A 20,100-nucleotide genomic window follows, 5' to 3' on the forward strand; every position below is an offset into this window, starting at 1 on the left:
GGATGCCAACTCTCACAGTGAAGAAGATTGTTGGCGAACGTGGGTTTCCTTTTAGATGTGTGTGTGTACTGAGCCATCAATAGTAATGGTCAAGTCCAAAAGATTAATCCTTTTTAATCCTATTTCATATGTAAAAAAAAAAAATTCTTATTTGAATATGGTTCAAAATGGATACAAAATCCCAAAAAATATTAGTGCCACCATCGTATAAAATTAAAATATCATCAATAAATCTTCCCTAAAACAATGTGGCTCGTGTAAATAGTGTCCAAATAATGTGCTGTTGCTGCAATGCCCAGTTCATGAACAATGCTACTGTACAAAGCCTCCACCATCAAGGCTAGCGAGTATAATGGTATCAGAAACCGTGATATCTCTCAATTTAGATACCATGTCTTTAGTGTCACAGATGAAAGAGAGTAAGGTTTGTACAAACAAGGCCAAGATCTCATCCAGATATCTACTAGCGCCTTCCATTAGGTTATCATTCCCTGACTCTATTGGACGTCCTGGTATTGGTGTGACGTTTTTGTGAACTTTTGGTATTGCGTAAAAGGTTGCTGTAGTAGGTTGTGGGTTAAATAGGACTTTGTTCTCATCCCCTGTGATTATCCTCCCATCAGGTGCCTTCAGAATAATTTCCAATTCTTTAACATAGACATCACAAGGGTAATCCTTCAAGACATTATAGATTGGTGTCTCCCAATAAATCTCTTACCATTCGCATTAGTGTCCATAAGGACTATATTTCCTCTTGTCAGGTTTGTCTGTTGTCACCTTTAGATATCAGCTCTTTTAATGCTTTCTGTTCATTCTTATTGATGTTTAGCATTTTATTCTTGTTCTGTCTTAATTGTTTGAAATCATTTTCTGCCATATTGACAAAGGTCTCGATATTGTGGAAAAGGAGAGTGCTCCTACTTTTAGGTTTTAAAGACGAGAATGGGGGGGGGTTTGATATTAAGATTCATCCCTTTGCAACTCCTCCAATATATACGAGGGTCAGTCAATAAGTAATGCCTCCTATTTTTTTTTCTCCTTAAATAAGGTAGTTATGTTAAATATTCGAATTTGGCGTAATTCCTCAAACCTTCTTCTCCAATCCACATCAATTGCAACTTCCTGCACTAACAGGTGGCAGGACTGTATCCGTTTGCAAAATGGCTGACATCGATGTTCGTATTAGACAACGTTCTGTGATTGAATTCTTGCATGCAGAGGGTGAAACGCCCATTCGAATTCATGAGAGACTGAAAAATGTGTACGGTGATGCAAGAGTGGATGTCAGTACTGTTAGACGATGGGTTTGTCGCTGTAACACAGCTGAAGGGCCATCACCGTTGGCTGACAAAATGCGGAGTGGCAACATTCAGCGAGTCGATGACATCATTCGTGGCGACCGCCGGGTGACTGCAGATGAATTGTGTGGCATTATCTGCCTCAGTAAAGGCAGTGTGATGAAAATTATTGGACAACTGGGATGCAGAAAAGTTTGTGCACGGTGGGTCCCAAGAATGCTTTTTACCATGCTGGAATACATGCCCTTGTTCGACGGTGGACCAAGACTGTGGAAATGGATGGAGATTATATTGAAAAGTGACAAATTAATCGTTAATGTTGTGGTTTTCAACCTATGTAATTGCATTTGAATTTCTTGCCAATTAAAAGGAGAAAAAAAATAGGAGGCATTACTTATTGACTGACGCTCATATATTCTTCTATTCATCTTTCATAGTTGAGTGTGTGGCTGTTACACTTGTGCCTGGATCTTCTGGTGTGAGCGTGGTTAGTGGTTCCACTGGGCCACGGACCGAGGAGTGCCGGGAGGGGCGTAACTAGGGGCCTCTACCAATCCGACCCCGGACGCACGGCGGCTTTACGACTCCGTGACCCGAGGAGGGACGAGGGAGGTGGCCCAGGTGCTACTCGAGGGCAGACCCCGGTCACACAGCTGTTGACCCATACTGGGGCATGCAGGTACTGGCAGGTTTGGCTGGTAAGCTGGCAGATACAGGCGGGTACGGCTGGATAGGGACCAGTACAGACTGGGTAATAGGAAAGGAGCCGCAGGTGTGGACGGGAGGCAGAGCAGAGCCACAGGTGCGGGCGGGCGGGAGGCAGAGCAGAGCCACAGGTGCGGGCGGGAGGCGGAGCAGAGCCGCAGGTGTGGACGGGAGGCAGAGCAGAGCGCAGCTAGGCAGGACAGGGCTCTGTTCACAGCGAACAGACAGGGTCAGAAAAGAGCAGGAAGATGGCTAGAACACAGAGGATAAATACAGGGGGAAGGAAAAAGGGACAAGCAGAGCCAAATACAGACAAGGTACTTGCTATGAAGTAGCAAGTGGACCCACTCACAAGCTGAAGTACAGAGACAACAGGTAGAAGATAGGTTCTGGTACAGACACTGCAGGATATGAGAAAGGTACTGGAATAGACACAGGAGATAGAGGGAAAGATCTAACATAGAAGCAAACGAGAGACAGGTTAGGACACAATGCAGTCAAGAACGGGATACAAGTACAGGCCTGGGTACTCAGCCCCCAGGATGGCAGAACAAGATAACGACAGGCCCTGGCAACTCAGTGGTTGCACATGGCACACTGAGAGAAAGTGTTGCTCAGGCACCTCCCAATGGGAGGGGTGCCTTAAGTACCTAGTGACTCACAGCAATAGACTGGGGGCAGAATAGGACTGCGCACACTGTTCGATAAGACTCAGGAAGTTCTGGTGCCGCCACCCTAGGCCTGCAGACAAGAGACATGCACACAGCAAGTAGAGGAACACAGTGCGCAGCCTAGACTGGTAAGTCAGCGATCTTGCATGGTGGGTGATGGGAAGCCATGCCAGCACGCTGCCAGGGATGTTACAGTGGCATAGGAGGAGGACTGCCCACTAAAGGTGTTATATCTTTTTTTATCATGATTCATTTAAGCTCACATTTAACCATGATTTAGGGGCAGGAGTTTTCCTCGGTTTGAAGATTCTCTTAGAACCACTTTTCCTTTTAGTATCTATTCGGTTTGCAGTTGCTATGCTTCATGACTGAGTTGTCCATTTCATAAATGTCTGTGTAACTTGCGCTGTTATTAAATTATGAAGATATGAGGGTCAGTGGGTGCTCTTGTCCGCTAGCCCTGCTGTCTTTAGAAAGACCACATGGACCAGAGCTCATACCACTGAACACCCGCTCTCTTTTACCGGGGCAGAACACTACTCCGACAACACAGGGTGATATTGATTGCTGGTGGTGCAATAAATTATTACCACAGTTTACTAACATATAGAACAGTCCCAGCAAAACATAAGATTGTGCAAATTACAGAGTCTCACCCTTCCACTGGCCCGCCGGGATTGTTCCAATTTGGATTATTCAAATCGTCTCAGAGTTCAGAAATCGTCAATGGGAGCAATTCTGTATTTTTCCAGTCAGGGCTGTGGTCCATTAGGCTGACATCCTGTAGAGTCTCTCAGAACAGCCAGAGAGACCCCCTTTTTATAGTTGACATTTGTCCTTTCAAGCCATCATTCACAGGTCAAGGGTCAGGGATCACGATATTAATTCACAATGCTCCAGTATCCAGTTCATCCCCCAATATTGACTGGCAAAAAAACCTACAATAGTTTTTAACTTCTCTAGCAAACCTCCATTGTTCAATGACCCGAGTCGCTGTATTGCAAAACTGGCAGACAATTTGTTGTAGGAGCTGATATAAGATCCATTAATCTTATATAACAGCCATTCATCAATTACCAAATATCAACTCAAGTGATCAACATTCAGGTTTATACGTGCAATAGTCGGTGTTAACCAATCAAGAAGAACACAAGTTCAAAAGTCAACATAAAAATAAAGGTATAGTACTCCTGGCCTACGGAATGTATGTCTGGCATAATTAAGAAGAAAAGCTGTGTCATCACATAAATGATCTTGGGTTTCTAGTTTTTATTCTTTGTATACCTGTCCTGTCTCAAAATCATTTAAATCCGTGATATATTTGCAATGTTTTCGATCCTTAATTTCTCTTTTGAAGTCCTCAATATTTTTCTGTAAACTAAATTCTAATCTACCAAATTCTGGATGAGTTGCAAATTGTTGGATCTCAATAATCTCCTTGTCTAGTTGTTCATTGATCCTACTGAAATACTCTTTCATAATTCTGGAGGTATTCCAATAGAAGTAAGGAATTTTCCATTAGTCACAGTTCCCAGCCCTGAATAAAATTAAAGTCCTCTCTATGTGTATTGTGAAATAATTGAATTCTCAGACCTCTACATACACTATTTTCTTCTGTAAATACGTCTCTAAACTAGCTATCTTCCCCAAGCTCTTGTCTATTGGTCCTTGAAAGTCTATTGCTGTATAAATATCTCCCAGTGCTAAAGTAATAATATTGGAGCAGAACACCGTATTAGCTTCCAATAAAAGATTGTCCAAGTTAGGTTTATGAGAGCGGAAACCTGCCATACTCTTGCAAGAAAAACAGAAAGTTAAGCTAACCCATGGCTTCACGTAATAACCACAAACTAAGAGGTGTTTGACAACCCTTTAGGGTTGAAAATTTTTATTAAGTTACCCAGAGGGTAAATAAACCCTATTTAATGGATTGCAATTAAAACTTGACTTTTACTTAGTTTAATAAAGGTGGTCTAAAATATTTAAAAATATTGACGTTGTCTTCTATTATTTCCTGTGAATAGGGAACCCTACCCTATTGGCTATTTAACCTAAACACAGTAATAAGGCTGAATTGTTCTACCGAAATCATGGCTGCAGTTAATGAATTTATATAGCTCTAAGAGGGTGAGTTTTCCTATTATTAGCATAGAGGAACCGCTAGAGCTGGTCAAAATTGACTCATATCCTCCATAACAAGTTTCACCTAAGCAGGCTTCATCAGGGGTTTGGGCTATAATAAGCACTCATGTGGAGTGTCAGACCTTTTAAAGCCTTCGTTCTGACATCATTATTCCCATAAGCCAATTAAATACCATCTTTAAGGTATCCAACAAGATTCAATCAAGCACTGCTTACTTTGCCCCCACAGCCAACCAAGGCTCATCTTACATATCGAACCATTTAGGATTGGGTAGATATATGCACACTATCCTCCTCTTTTGCCACATGATTGTTAAAGGGAATCTGTCACCACTTTGGAGTTATCAGACCTCTACTATGGCCATACAGGGTTTAGAAAAGTAAATCTATACATACCTGTATGGTCCATAGTAGAGGTCTGATTACAGAGAAATCAGTTTTTATAAACTCTGTTTTTCACAGGCTTGGCGTGGGACACCAAGAAATCCCGCCTATCTGCTTACTATTCCCCCAAATCCACGCCTGTATGCTTAATTATCATATTCCGCCCTCCCCTGCACATCACATGGCCCTGTGACGTGCACTGTTCTCCCTGACTTCCCAGGCATGCGCAAAGTGCCGCTCACATAGAGCGCGCCTTGCTTCATCTCGGCCTCGTCTCTCCCTGCACTGCGCCGCAGGCTTCTATTGCGCAGGTGCCGGAGAGTCACGGTCACTTCCCAGCACCTGCGCAATAGAACCCTGCAGCGCATTGTGAAGCAAAGCGCGCTCTATGTGAATGGTGCTTTGCGCATGCCCGGCACAAGAGGGAGCACAGTGCACGTCCCGGGGCCCAGTGACGTGCAGGGGAGGGTGGGAATATGATAATTAAGCATATAGGTGGGGATTTTGGGGAATAATAAGCATATAGGCGGGGATTGCTTGGTGTCCGGGGGATGCCAAGCTTGTGAAAAACGGAGTTTATAAAAACAAATTTCTCTGCAATCAAACCTCTACTATGGACCATACAGGTATGTATAGATTTACTTTTCTATCACCTGTATGCCCATAGTAGAGGTCTGATAACTCCAAAGTGGTGACAGATTCCCTTTAAGTATGAGATAATAGCCAGTATTCTACTTAATGGAGGCATTATGTGATAGATTGTAATATCATGATAATAAATTGGTACTAATACAATGTTATATACATAGTAATTTAGTAACACATATTAGGTTATCTGCATACTCTTAGACTACATGATTAATATTAGTGAGTTTTGATAGGATTTATGGAGTTTACAGGACTGTAAAATGGGATAACACGTGATATTCAGCAGCTGATTAGATGTACCTAGTCCTGTCTATGCTTTACATATGTCCTAATGGAGTATGAATAATTTCCCTTATCGTATACATATAGTAATTTACAACGATCTATATAGGCTTTATAATTATAATGTTTTTCAAAATACAAATTTGCTTTACACTGCATTGGAATATATGAACCATCTTTAATAGTTCCAATTTCAGCTAAAGTCCCATGACATGCAGACTGACAGCCCTCCAAATTTTTGTCTAAGTCATATGACATGAGCATTAACGATCTAATTCCTTTCAATATCAGACTAAGTCAGAGGACCTGTGCATTGTAATGGATCTGCACAGAGCATGCGTGAACATGTCAATGACGCAATGTGATAGGTTGGGATCTCCAATGATGCGTGTTCATGATGTGCGAACACGCTCCTGACCCGATGTGATAGGACGGTAAATCTAACCAATAGATAGAGAGGTCAATGATGATGGCTAACTGCGCATGTGCAGATGCGCTTCAGGCATGATTTAAGTGGCTGTCAAGTCCAACCAATACATAATGAAACCTTTCCTGCCTGATGAAGCAGATGGCGTCTGACGCCGAAGGAAAGTATTGGCTATTATCTCATCCTTAATCATGTGACAAAAGAGGAGGTTAGTGTGCATATCTACCAAATTGTCAGGGATTTACGATCCCTAATGACCACAGTGACCGCAGTGATCTTTGGAGGGAACAGCTCTCTGCTGCCTCCTATCGTCCGGACAATTAGACGATTGGCCGACGATCAACTGAGGGCACCGCAGGCTGTTCTCACTTATTAATTATCGGGAAGCTAACAGTGAGCCTACGGCATATACACCTCCAGATTCCAACACATGGATTGTGGGTATATACCCTTGTTCGATCACTGCTAACTCCACGATAACCCCAGAAAGATTATTAGCTGCCACCACCAATCCGTTTTTTGGCCGATTGGACGCCGTTTCATTTAGCATATATGGCTTCAGGCGCAGTTTACAGAACAAAAGGAACAGAACTATTACATTTTATATTTAATCCAAAGGGAGGCAGTGTTTATGAAAAAATATACAAATGATTTTACAAAAGGAACAAAAGGAACAAATCAATACAGCATAAACAGTCACAGAAAATAAAACGGATTAACAGAAGAACTTTGAATCGTCTCTGCGATAGGTATACTGTTTAGCTGAAGGAGAGCACTTCGATTGGCTGTTACGTGAACGGCGTCCCTGCATACACAAAAAATATGTATCTCTCAGGCACGAATGCAGATCATCATTCAGCTTGATCTTTTATGCTGAATTGGTTCCACCCACACACTCCCCTGTGATGACATCACATGGACCGGGTTGTGGAATGGTCTCAGCCCTTTATGGTTTTATGAAATCCCCAATTTATGCGATAACTCCTCACCGGATGGTCTTAGATGTTGGAGAGTGATGCCATATTTTTTATTGGGATTTTATCTTTCCTTAGAGACCAAACATGATCCAGCTGCCATCAGTTATCTTTTCACTGTTGATTTACAGCTCATCGGCATTTAGCCCTGCCGCTAAAAATATATGTCTCATACCAATCGGATTTATAGAAATTGCGCCATTCTATATTTTCTTTTGGTGACTATGTGTCCAGCAGATGTCTGGGGATGAAAGGAATGTTCAAATGTGAAGGTCCATGCTATTCTAAAGTGTGTGATATATTCCTTTTGATCCTTAACAAGAGGTTTCCTATCTATTCAAGTTTTGTACTCTTTATCTCTATGTAATCCACATCTTCATTCAGTCACTTGGCCCATATGTTAAACTGTGTCTATGGGTCAACACATGTCTCTATGGCTGTCCAAATCTCAATTACCTGCCAATTGTACAGCTTTTTGTCCTACAAGAGCTCGCATATTAATTAACTTGGTTAACTAAGATTGTCAGCTCTCTTTGCAAATGAAAGGGGAAAAAGGAGGGAGAAGGTGAGTGACTTCAGAGATTGTTAATATTTTCTATGACACATATTTCTACGACATCAATCCTAAATGGTTCAATATGTAAGATGAGCCTTGGTTGCCTCTGGGAGCAAGTAAGCAGTGTTTGACTTTTAATCTAATTGGGTACCTTAAAGATGGTATTTAATTGGCTTTGGGAACAATTATATCAGAGTAAAGGCTTTAAAAGGTCCCACACTCCATATGAGAGCTCATTATAGCCCAGACCCCTGATGAAGCCTGCTTAAGTGAAACTTGTTAGGGAGGCTATGAGTCACTTTTAACTAGCTCAAGTGGTTCCTGTATACTAATAGAAAAACTTACCCTCTTAGTGCTATATAAATTCATGGACTGCAGCCATGATTTCTGTAGAAAAATACAGCCTTATTAATGTGTTTAGGCTAAATAGCCGATAGGGTAGGGTTCCTTATTTACAGGAATCCAATACAATATACAAATAATAAGACCAATTTAGTATTTTTAAATAATTTAGACCACCTTTATTAATTAAACTAAATAAAAACAAGTTTTAGTTGCAATCCCTTAAATAGGTTTTATTTATCCTCTGGGTAATTTGTTAATAAGAATTTATATAGACCGCTCCAGCAATGCACCATCAGCTGGTCACAATTTTATGGTTTTACTATTCTGTGAAAGACATTTTTTAACTTTCTCTGCTTAGTGAAAGTAAGTTTCGCCTTTTTTTTGGAGAGCCTGTGTGAAAAAGTGATAGTCCCCCCCCCTTAAAACAGAAATTAACTGTGGTTTATCACATCTTTGGGAAGCTAAGTTCAATTTCCCTAGCCACACACAGGTGGCTGCAATGGCGCCACCATTTTTTATTTTACTTGGAGGACTACAGCATTTAAGAAGGGGTTGTCCAAGTAGTGTTCCACTCTTTTAACCATAATCATAATAGGGCTGTATTCTCACTGGAATTAGTGTTGACTATCAGATTTTTGTTGTTTTTTCCTTTTTAAAAAATGCATCCGAGCCTTTACCACACATGGTACAAGCACAGCCATATGAAAAACCTAAGTAACTTACCACCACCTACAGTGGTCCACAGGTCCCTTAACTGCTGCCCCCATGTGACGGCTGATAGACCAACCCCATTTGTTATCACAGAACACTCTCACAGCTGAGAAGAGCATTACCAAGGGCTATGCAAACCTTTTCTATGGGGGTCTCATCACAAAGTGATGTCTGTAGTGGTGATCCATGCTTGGGCTGCGGTCAGACGACTGTAGATTCAAGATTCCAAGAAGCAAATGACACTAATCGATGTCTGATTGGAGTTTGATCCAAGTGTCAGCATAGTGAGATCCGATTCTCTCGGATAAGGAGAAGGTGGAGAAAAAAATGGCTCCATCTTCTCCATTCTGTGAGTCCGTGGAATTCGGACTGCACTCAGATGTCACCCGAATGTAGTCTGATATTTTCCACGCACCCATATAGTTGAATTGGTGAGTGGCATCTGATTTCAAAGTGATTCTGTCAGTGAAAACAATCATGCATCAGCTCTGCCCTATTGAGTAACATTGGTCCAAGTGCTGTCCGATAAAAAAATTAGATAGCACTCGTCCAATGCGTACGCTAACTTGAGCGAGCCCTTACTGTAATAATATCTCTCAATTTTCTTTTTTTTTTTTGCATCCCGAACTCAATATAACATTAAAATAAGTGTAAAATGAAGCAATTACCGGTATATTACTAAGGCCACGGCCCCACTATCAGTATTTGGTAAGTATTCAGTCAGTATTTTACTCATCTGTGAGAGCCAAAACCAGGTGAGGAACAATCAGAGAAAAGGTATAATAAATGCAGAATTGGTGCACTTGTTTCTATCACCCACTCGTGGGAAAAAATACTGACCAAATACTGATAGTGGGGCCATTGCCTAAATATCACCGCAGCCATAGACAGGATTGTGCAGCATATGATCACTTTTTTCACATCTGACACCCCAGCCGCACTTCACCCACAGCTAAGGGACGCCTCACAGTTTGAGAAGCTCTGGTTTACTCAATACCAATAATGGAGCATCTTGGAATTAATGTGTTTATTTTGATATGTAGCGTTTCACTTTAAATAAATTCTATTAAGTTCTAAATGAGAATCTCCAATAAAAGCTTCTTCTCCTTCATTTCTGCTAATAGTGATTAGATTTGGGTTCCTTTTTTACTGCTGTTCAGTGTCGTTCCTCATTATAAATCATTCTTTTTGTGGTACATAATAGGAAATAACAGTAGACGTCCAAGCAGCGTTCAAATTTATCAGTACGGTCTGATCTGTAGTATTAGTACATACTGTGCTTTCAGTGTGGTGTGAATCACAGAATAATGGCTGCTGATGTGCTCTTTTCTCAATTCTTGCAGGAGAAAGTCCTGAGATTATTGATGATGGATTACCAGATAATCTGTCTTCTCTGAACTCGAGCGCAGAAGACAGCTGAGCGAAGGGCTCATCTCCCACTACTTGCCGAATCTTCAGAACTCAAAGCTTGCCTTACAGGAACTCACGTATGAAGGAGTCTTTGGTAGTCATCTTAGGGGAGGAAGAACTGCAGACTACATTAGTTTTGACTCTAGCAGTCTGCAGCCCAACAATGCAGATTGCCATAAGCCTACCTAAGACTTATGTTGTTAACCACCCCTAGGAGAAGTCACTCGGCTGCATGAGTCTACCTACAAGGCAGGTTCACATGACTGATTTCTCCACATCCGAGAAAAAGAATTCTATTATTCTGATTCTCCGTCTTCTTCATTCTGTCAGTCCTTGAAAATCGGTCCACACTCAGACGTCATCCACGTGCGGTCTGATGTTTTTAAAAGACCCATAGACTTGCATTGCCAATTTTGATTGGACATGTCCAAGTTTTCCCTCCAGAGTGGTCAGAGGAAAAAAAATTAGAGACGTGTACAGCCCCATAGAACATCATGACATGTGCATTCCTATTCCCATCAGTTGTAGGTGGTTTTAGATAGCTAGTTCGTTCATGCCCCCTAAATTTTAGGCTTTTTAGTCCAAGAGAGGTGTCTTTTTTCAGGACAGGGACCCAACAATAAATGTACGCTTTGACGTTGGTCTCATATACATTGGCCAATTTATGTGCTAACAGCTATGTACCTTCCTTCTATTGTAAATTTTCCTAGAGCAAAATTTTTTGCTGTTCCATTTTTCCAGAAATTCCATATGTACATTATATAGCACTTATCTATTTATCATGGCAATAATGCAGTTCCAATTGTCTAAATTTACCATTCTAGCAACCTAGAGTGCATCAAATAGCATATGGGCTTATTCCTGCCATAAATGTAGGTGTCCCCCGGCGAAACTGGATTATTAAATGGGTTGTCCGGTGAAAACAAGTAGTCACCTATCCACAGGATAGATGATAACTTATTTATTTATTGATGGGTGGGGGTTCGTCTGCTGAGACCCTCACTGATCAGCAGAACAGGGCAATTTTATCGCTGTTAGGATAGAGCGGCAGTGTGCATATGCAACCTCTGCTCCATTCATTTCTTATGGGGCTGCAGAGCGCTGCACTCGGCTTTTTATGGCTGCCCCATAGAGAATTATTGGGTATCCAACCTGTTGCTCCATTTTGTAATTGAGATAAAATGTTCCCCTTTGGGGATAAATATTCAACTTCTGGGACCTGCACCGATCAACAGAACCCCCACTGATCAGAGATTTATCACCTATTCCGTGGATAACTCATTATCACTGGACAACCCCTTTGATTAACATAACGTCACTGAAACCAAACCTTACATAAAGTTTAGAAATGACTCTAAATCTTACAATAATCCATAATTTCAATATTTAACAATGATTTATATCTTTTGTATCAGGTAAAGTGGTTTTACTAGACAGCCTAAAGCAAGAAATTTCCAAATTTAGAGAATGTAATTCATTTCTTGATATCAACGCTCTGGTAAGTTTCATCAATGTGCATGTGGGAATGTAAATACTTTGAGATACGGTTCATCAATACCCTCCAGAGGTTTTCTTCTGATCTTAAAAAACAGTAAGTCCACATTAAGGTTTTTTTTTCCATTTCATCTGGGTTTCAGTGTAAAAGTAAAGTTCGTAGCAATTTTATTACCGTAAAACCACAGAATCCAAGAAGGAAACCTGAGGAATACATGGTAGATCAGGTACAGCCTTGATAGTAGTGTGAACGGGACCTAAAGAATTTATTACTGCAGTTAGTCTCACATGGGTAATAAGTAGGTCCCCTTCGAAATTATTAAAACATCTGATGTGAAAAAATCCTAAATATATTACATGTCTAAGTTCTGGAATCAGCAGAATCGTTTGGGTCTTGCAACAAACAAACACCATTGGGTGAGCTGCTGCCTGTGGTATTTGGCCAGAAGGGTCATATTAGATAAAATGATAATCGACTGAATACTGCAGTGGTGTGCTTAACAGGGAACTCCCAAGATGTCATTGATGGTTCAGAGTGTCCTAACTACAGTGGCTTTCAAAAGTATTCACCCCCTTTGAAATTTCAGGTTGTAAGGTAGCAAAACATGAGAAATGCCACTGTTTTTTTTTTCAGGGTTTGCATCAGTTCATGTAAAGAACATGCCTACAACTGTGAACATTTGGCTTTCTTTTTATTGTGAAGCAAAGAACAAAATAGGACAAAATAACTGTAAGGGGGTGAATAGTTATGCACACTGAAGTTTAAAGTCAGTACTTTGTAGAGCCTCCTTTTGCTGCAATTACATCTGCCAGTCACTTTGGATAAGTCTCTATGAGCTTTCTACTTCTTGCCACTGGGACTTTTACCCATTCCTCAAAGCAAAACTGCTCCAGCTCCTTCAAGTGAGATGGTTTCCTCTGGTGAACAGCAATCTTCAAGTCTGACCACAGATTCTCAATTGGATTAAGGTCTGGGCTTTGACTAGGTCACTTCAACAAAACATTTACACGTTTCCCCTTAAACCACTCGAGTGCTGCTTTAGCAGTATGCTTTTGGTCATTGTCTTGTTGGAAGGTGAACCTCTGTCCCAGTCTCAAATCACTGACAGACTGTAACAGGTTTTGTTCAAGAATATCCCTGTATTTCACACCATCCATCTTTCCTTTGACTTGGACCTTTTTCCCTGTCCTTGCTGCCAAAAAACAGCATGATGCCGCCACCACCATATTTCACTGTGGAGATGGTGTTCTTGGGAAGATGAGCTGTGCTAGTTTGGCGCCAGACATAGAGTTTACCTTGGTGGCCAAAAAGTTAAATTTCGGTCTCATGTGACCACAGCACCTTCCTCCATACATTTGGGTACTCTCCCACATGTCTTTTGGCTAACTCAAAACGAGCCTTCCAATTTTTGTGGGTAAGTATAGGCTTTTTTATGCCCACTCTTCCATAAAGGCCACCTCTATGGAGTGTAGGGCTTATTGTGGTCGCATGGAAAGATACTCCAGTCTCTGCTTGGGAACTCTGCAGCTCCTTCAGGGTTACCTTTGGTCTCTGGGCTGCCTCTCTGATTAATGGCCTCCTTGCCCAGTCTGAGAGTTTTGGAAGGCAGCCCTCTCTTGGCAGGTTTGTTGTGGATTTGATGGTGCTACGGGGGTTCATCAGAGAATGGGATTTTTTTTATAATCCAACTCTGACTTGTACAGGTGCTTCTCACAAAATTAGAATATCATCAAAAAGTGAATTTATTTCAGTTCTTCAGCCAAAAAGTGAAACTCATACATTATATAGTGTCATTACCAACAGAGTGATCTAAGTGATCTATTTCAAGTGTTTATTTCTGTTAATGTTGATGATTATGGCTTACAACCAATGAAAACACACAAGGCATTATCTCAGTAAATTAGAATAATTAACAAAAAACACCTGCAAAGGCTTCCGATGCATTTAAAAAGGTCCCTTAATCTGTTTCAATACTGCTGACTTGACAGATGTCCAGAAGGCAGTCATTGACACACTCCACAAGAAGGGTAAGCTACAAAAGGTCATTGCTAAAGAAGCTGGCTGATCACAGAGTGCTGTATCCAAGCATATTAATGGAAAGTTGAGTGGAAGGAAAAAGTGTGATAGAAAAAGGTGCACAAGCAACTGAGATAACCGCAGCCTTGAAAGGATTGTTAAGAAAAGGCCATTCAAACATTTTGGAGAGATTCACAAGGAGTGGACTGCTGCTGGAGTCATTGCTTCAAGAGCCACCACACACAAACATATCCAGGACATGGGCTACAAGTGTCGCATTCCTTGTGTCAAGCCACTCATGACCAATAGACAACACCACAAGCGTCTTACCTGGGTCAAGGAGAAAAAAACCTGGACTGTCGCTCAGTGGCCCAAGGTGATGTTTTCAGATTAAAGTAAATTTTGCACTTCATTTGGAAATCAAGGTCCCAGAGTCTGGAGGAAGATAGGAGAGGCACACAATCCAACCTGCTTGAGGTCTAGTGTGAAGTTTCCACAATCAGCCAAAAGTACCAATACCTGGTTTAAAAAAAACAGTATCACTGTACTTCATTTGCCAGCAAACTCGCCTGACCTTAACCCCATAGAGAATCTATGGGATATTGTCAAGAGGAAGATGAGAGACACCAGACCCAATAATGCAGACGAGTTGAAGGCTGCTATCAAAGCAACCTGGGCTTCCATAACACCTCAGCAGTGCCACTGGCTGATCGCCTCCATGACATGATGCAGTAATTGATGCAAAAGGAGCCCCGACCAAGTATTGAGTGCATTTACTGAACATACATTTCAGGAGGCCAACATTTCGGATTTTAAAAACATTTTTCAAGCTGTTGTTATAAAGTATTCTAATTTACTGAGATAATGACTTTTGTGTTTTCGTTGGCTGTAAGCCATAATCATCAACATTAACAGAAATAAACACTTGAAATAGATCACTCTGTTTGTTTTAAAATATTTTTATTAAGTTTTCAATTAACAAAACTGTAAATACTTTATGTATTATATTATACAGAGTGGTAATTGTAGATATATCATATGTGAGTTATTATCATATAATACAGATATATCTATGCAATATGTTTTAATCACAGATTTACAAGGAAAGAACATAAATTTGGGGAAAGGGGAAAAACAGACAACATAAAAGGAACTTACAACATAATCATACAAATTGGTTAACCAAAAGGGTAATACATTACTTTTAACATCCCGAATTCTTACAAAGAGTATCATAGCCTAAGTTTCGGAACTACATTCAGTTAGTGAATTAAACAAAATGATATAAATACACCGTTATTGAATCAGAATTCAAAAATCGTAGTTTCACAATGTTAATGGAGTGTCAAGAAATTAAGTTTGGCATAAAGTTTTGCTACCAAATATCCCATTTAAATTTATATTTATTCAAGTCCTCCTGTCTAAGGGCTATATTGTATTCATAGATATTGTGGATAGAAACTCTGTCTATTACATCTGCTATGGTTGGAACTTCAACTTGTTTCCAACGTGAAGCTATCAACAATTTAGTAGTTATTAAAATGTGACAAATTATGTGCCTTAGATTGTTGGGGAAAGTAGAGTTATATGAAAAAGTTTGGGCACCCCTATTAATCTTAAGCTTAATGTTTTATAAAAATTGGTGTTTTTGCAACAGCTATTTCAGTTTGATATATGTAATAACTGTTGGATACAGTAATGTTTCTGCCTTGAAATGAGGTTTATTGTACTAACAGAAAATGTGCAATCTGCATTCAAACAAAATTTGACAGGTGCATAAGTATGGGCACCCTTATCATTTTCTTGTTTTAAATACTCCTACCTACTTTTTACTGACTTACTAAAGCACTTTTTTGGGTTTTGTAACCTCATTGAGCTTTGAACTTCATAGCCAGGTGTATGCAATCATGAGAAAAGCTACTTAAAGTGGCCACTTGCAAGTTGTTCTCCGTTTGAATCTCCTCTGAAGAGTGGCATCATGGGCTCCTCAAAACAACTGTCAAATGATTTGAAAACAACCTCAAAACAACTGTCAAATGATCTGAAAACAAAGATTATTCAACATAGTTGTTCAGGGGAAGGATACAAAAAGCTGTCTCAGAGATTTAACCTGTCAGTTTCCACTGTGAGGAACATAGTAAGGAAATGGAAGAACACAGGGATAGTTCTTGTTAAGGCCAGAAGTGGCAGGCCAAGAAAAACATCAGAAAGGCAGAGAAGAAGAATGGTGAGATCAGTCAAGGACAATCCTCAGACCACCTCCAGAGAGCTGCAGCATCAACTTGCTGCAGATGGTGTCACTGTGAATCGGTCAACTATACAACGCACTTTGCACAAGGAGAAGCTGTATGGGAGAGTGATGCGAAAGAAGCCGTTTCTGCAAGCACGCCACAAACAGAGTTGGCTGAGGTATGCAAAAGTACATTTGGAGAAGCCAATTTCTTATTGGAAGAAGGTCCTGTGGACTGATGAAACCAAGATTGAGTTGTTTGGTCATACAAAAAGGCATTATGCATGGCGGCAAAAAAACACAGCATTCCAAGAAAAACACTTGCTACCCACAGTAAAATTTGGTGGAGGTTCCATCATGCTTTGGGGCTGTGTGGCCAATGCCGGCACCGGGAATCTTGTTAAAGTTGAGGGACGCATGGATTCCACTCAGTATCAGCAGATTCTTGACAATAATGTTCAAGAATCAGTGATAAAGTTGAAGTTACGCAGGGGATGGATCTTTCAGCAAGACAATGATCCAAAACACCGCTCCAAATCTACTCAGGCATTCATGCAGAGGAACAATTACAATGTTCTGAAATGGCCATCCCAGTCCCCAGACCTGAATATCATTGAACATCTGTGGGATCATTTGAAGAGGGCTGTCCATGCTCGGCGACCATCAAACTTAACTGAACTGGAATTGTTTTGTAAAGAGGAATGGTCAAAAATACCTTCATCCAGGATCCAGGAAATCATTAAAAGCTACAGGAAGCGACTAGAGGCTGTTATTTTTGCAAAAGGAGGATCTACTAAATATTAATGTCACTTTTCTGGTGAGGTGCCCATACTTATGCACCTGTCAAATTTTGTTTGAATGCAGATTGCACATTTTCTGTTAGTACAATAAACCTCATTTCAAGGCAGAAACATTACTGTGTCCAACAGTTATTACATATATCAAACTGAAATAGCTGTTGCAAAAACATCAATTTTTATAAAACAATAAGCTTAAGATTAATAGCGGTGCCCAAACTTTTTCATATAACTGTATCTATACCTAGCAGCAGAAGAACCAATTGTGGATTAAGGGAAATTCGTAAGCTAGTGAGGTTGTTAATAAGGTTTCTAACCTCTGTCCAAAGATTATTGAGCTTAGGACAACCCCAGAAAATATGTGAGAGGGTCCCCATCTTCCCGCAACCCCTCCAACAGTCGGATGATGTCGATGGTGAGATTTGATAAATTCTCTCCGGTGTCCAGTACCATCTAGACAAGATCTTATAGTGGGACTCACGTAGAGAAACACACAGAGTGTTCGAGTAAATGATGTCTAGAGATGAAGAGATTTGTGATATGTCTATTTGAACTTGGAGTTCTTTTTCCCAAGTTATTAAGTTTTCAGTCTTTAGTAGTTCAATGTCATCATTGTAAATCCTATACAGATGGTTTGTCACCCATTTGGGGCTATCAAAGGGTTTAGATAAAAGGTCAAAAATGAATTGGGGAAGAGAAAAGAGAATGTTTTTTGAAGTCAGGAATAATTGTAATTTTAACCACGTCGAAATTTCTTTGTTAGGTAAAGTATATTTATCCTGGAGGGATTGAAAAGTAATAAGATTATTATCCAGAATTATATCTTGGATTACTGAGATATCCAATTCCAACCATGTACTCAATTTCAGCTTAGCGATTAAAATTTCTAAAATTTGGATTGGAAGAGGATTAAGCTGCAAATCTTTACATTTTGACTTTGTTTTTTTGAGCAGATTTCTCCAGACGGTGATAACTGCCTTGAGTGTCTGAAAATTTTGTAGAGGTTTACTAGGATCTATAAGATAAGCTGTGGTAACTAGCTTCAAGTGACTGTAATTTATTTGGGCCTTTTCCAAGGAGACCCAGGGAATAGGATTGTCTTTTAGTAACCAACCATTTGAGAGTTTCAATATCGTTGCTTGATAATAACTAAAAAGATTTGGGAGACCCAATCCACTCGTCTCTTATGTTTTTCTAAGAGTGATTGATATTCATGGCTTGTTTTTGTTCCAAATAAACATTCTGAGTTGTGTTTGAAATTTATTGAACCATTCTCCAGGTATAGGCAATGGAATACATCTAATTACATATAAAAATTTAGGAAGGGCCATCATCTTGTATGTAATGATTCTCCCCAGCCACGATAGGTCTATTTTACTCAGACGGAATAATTAGGTTTGGAGGGATTTATGAAGGACCGACAGGTTGTCATTGACCACAGATGATGGAGATTTTGTCAGAATTATACCCAAGTACGAAATCTGCTGCGGTTGCCAGTTAAAGTCGAATTGTACCTTCAAAGCAGTGGCCAAGTTGACTTCTAAGTTGAAAGTCATACATTGAGTTTTTGAAAAGTTAATTTTATAAAACGAAACATTAGCAACATTTTTTATCAGGGAATTTAAACGCTGAAGTGACAAAAGGGGATTTGAGATAGTAAACAGAATATCGTCTGCAAAAAGTGTGACTTTCGAGCATGTTTGTTTAAAGTTTATACCTTCTATAAATGGCTCAGACCTAATTTTTGCAGCTAGGGGTTCAATAAATAGGGCAAAAAGTATAGGCGAGAGGGGACATCCCTGTCTGGTGCCGTTAGATAAAGGAAACTTAACTGAAAGAAAATTATTTGTGTACACCCGGGCCGATGGATTCGAATACATAGCCTTAATGCTGTTGAATATCCTGCCTTGAAATCCAAATTTTTCGAGTTTTAAACATATAAGACCAGTTCACCCGGTCAAAAGCTTTCTCCGCATCTAGGGCCAACAATACTGCTGGAGATTTCTTTTTGCTTATGATCGAGATAATATTAAGGGCTCGTCTTGTGGCATCTGATGTCGATCTTCCCTGAATAAAACCCACCTGGTCTGGGTTAATTAGTTTGTGAACAAAATTTTGAAGTCTTTGAGACGCTAATTTAGCCAATAATTTGGTGTCACTGTTCAAAAGAGAAATAGGCCTGTAATTTTTTATGTCGTTCGGATCACCTTTGGGTTTGGGGATGACGATCACCAAAGCCTCCAGCATCTCAGCAGGCAAGTGGCCCTCAATCGCGGCTGTATTTGCTAATCTAACTAGAGGATCTTCCAACAAGTTTTCAAAGCACTTATAAAACTCATTTTGAAACCCATCTGGGCCAGGTGATTTCACATTTTTAAGGTTTTTAATTAGAGAAGAAATTTCTAATTTAGTATATGGGGAATTCAATTCTTCCAGCTCAGACTTAGAAAGGGAAGGGAGGTTTATGGAATTTAAAAAAGAGTCAATCACTTCACATGAGGGGTTAGAAAAGTTGGGATTATCCTTAAGATTATATAAATTTTTATAAAAATCAGCAAAGATGTCTGTGATTTTCTTAGGATGTGTAACTAAATGGGCATTTTTATCTATAATTTTACTAATCTTTGTCTTTGTCTAAAATGTTTAAGTCTTGCCGCAAAGGCTTTAGATGGTTTATCGGTTGATGAGAAATGGTTTGCTCTAATTCTTTGAGTAACTTTGTCAAATTCTTCAGATAAAAGGGTTTTGAGTTTCTGCCTCAATGTCAATATTTGAGATTGCAAATCTGGGGAAGGGTTATTAAATAATTTTTCTTCTAAAGCTATAATTTCTTTAGTGATTTCAACTGTTTTGTCTCTATTGTTTTTCTTTAATTGGGAATTTAGTTGGATAAGATGACCCCTTAGTACCGCCTTAAAAGCCGTCCAAAGTAAATAAATTGGAGTATTGTCAGAATCATTCTCTCTAAAGTAATTCTTAATTGATTGTTCTATTGCACATCTGTGCTTA

General features: G+C 39.9%; 1 protein-coding gene across 1 annotated transcript in view; it reads left to right on the plus strand.

The window, feature by feature from the left end:
- Window positions 1–9,114: 9,114 nt before the first annotated feature.
- The window catches only part of LOC141167289 (biogenesis of lysosome-related organelles complex 1 subunit 6-like), a 49,029-nt gene continuing 38,043 nt past the window's right edge, over window positions 9,115–20,100 (plus strand). Inside the window, 3 exon segments of the mRNA XM_073654719.1 lie at window positions 9,115–9,146; window positions 10,553–10,647; window positions 11,969–12,051. Coding sequence (XP_073510820.1) covers window positions 9,115–9,146; window positions 10,553–10,647; window positions 11,969–12,051 — 210 coding nt within the window.

This window comes from Phyllobates terribilis, unplaced genomic scaffold (assembly GCF_046119375.1).
Source record: "Phyllobates terribilis strain yellow unplaced genomic scaffold, ASM4611937v1 Scaffold_11__3_contigs__length_659146591, whole genome shotgun sequence".
Taxonomy (NCBI): domain Eukaryota; kingdom Metazoa; phylum Chordata; class Amphibia; order Anura; family Dendrobatidae; genus Phyllobates; species Phyllobates terribilis.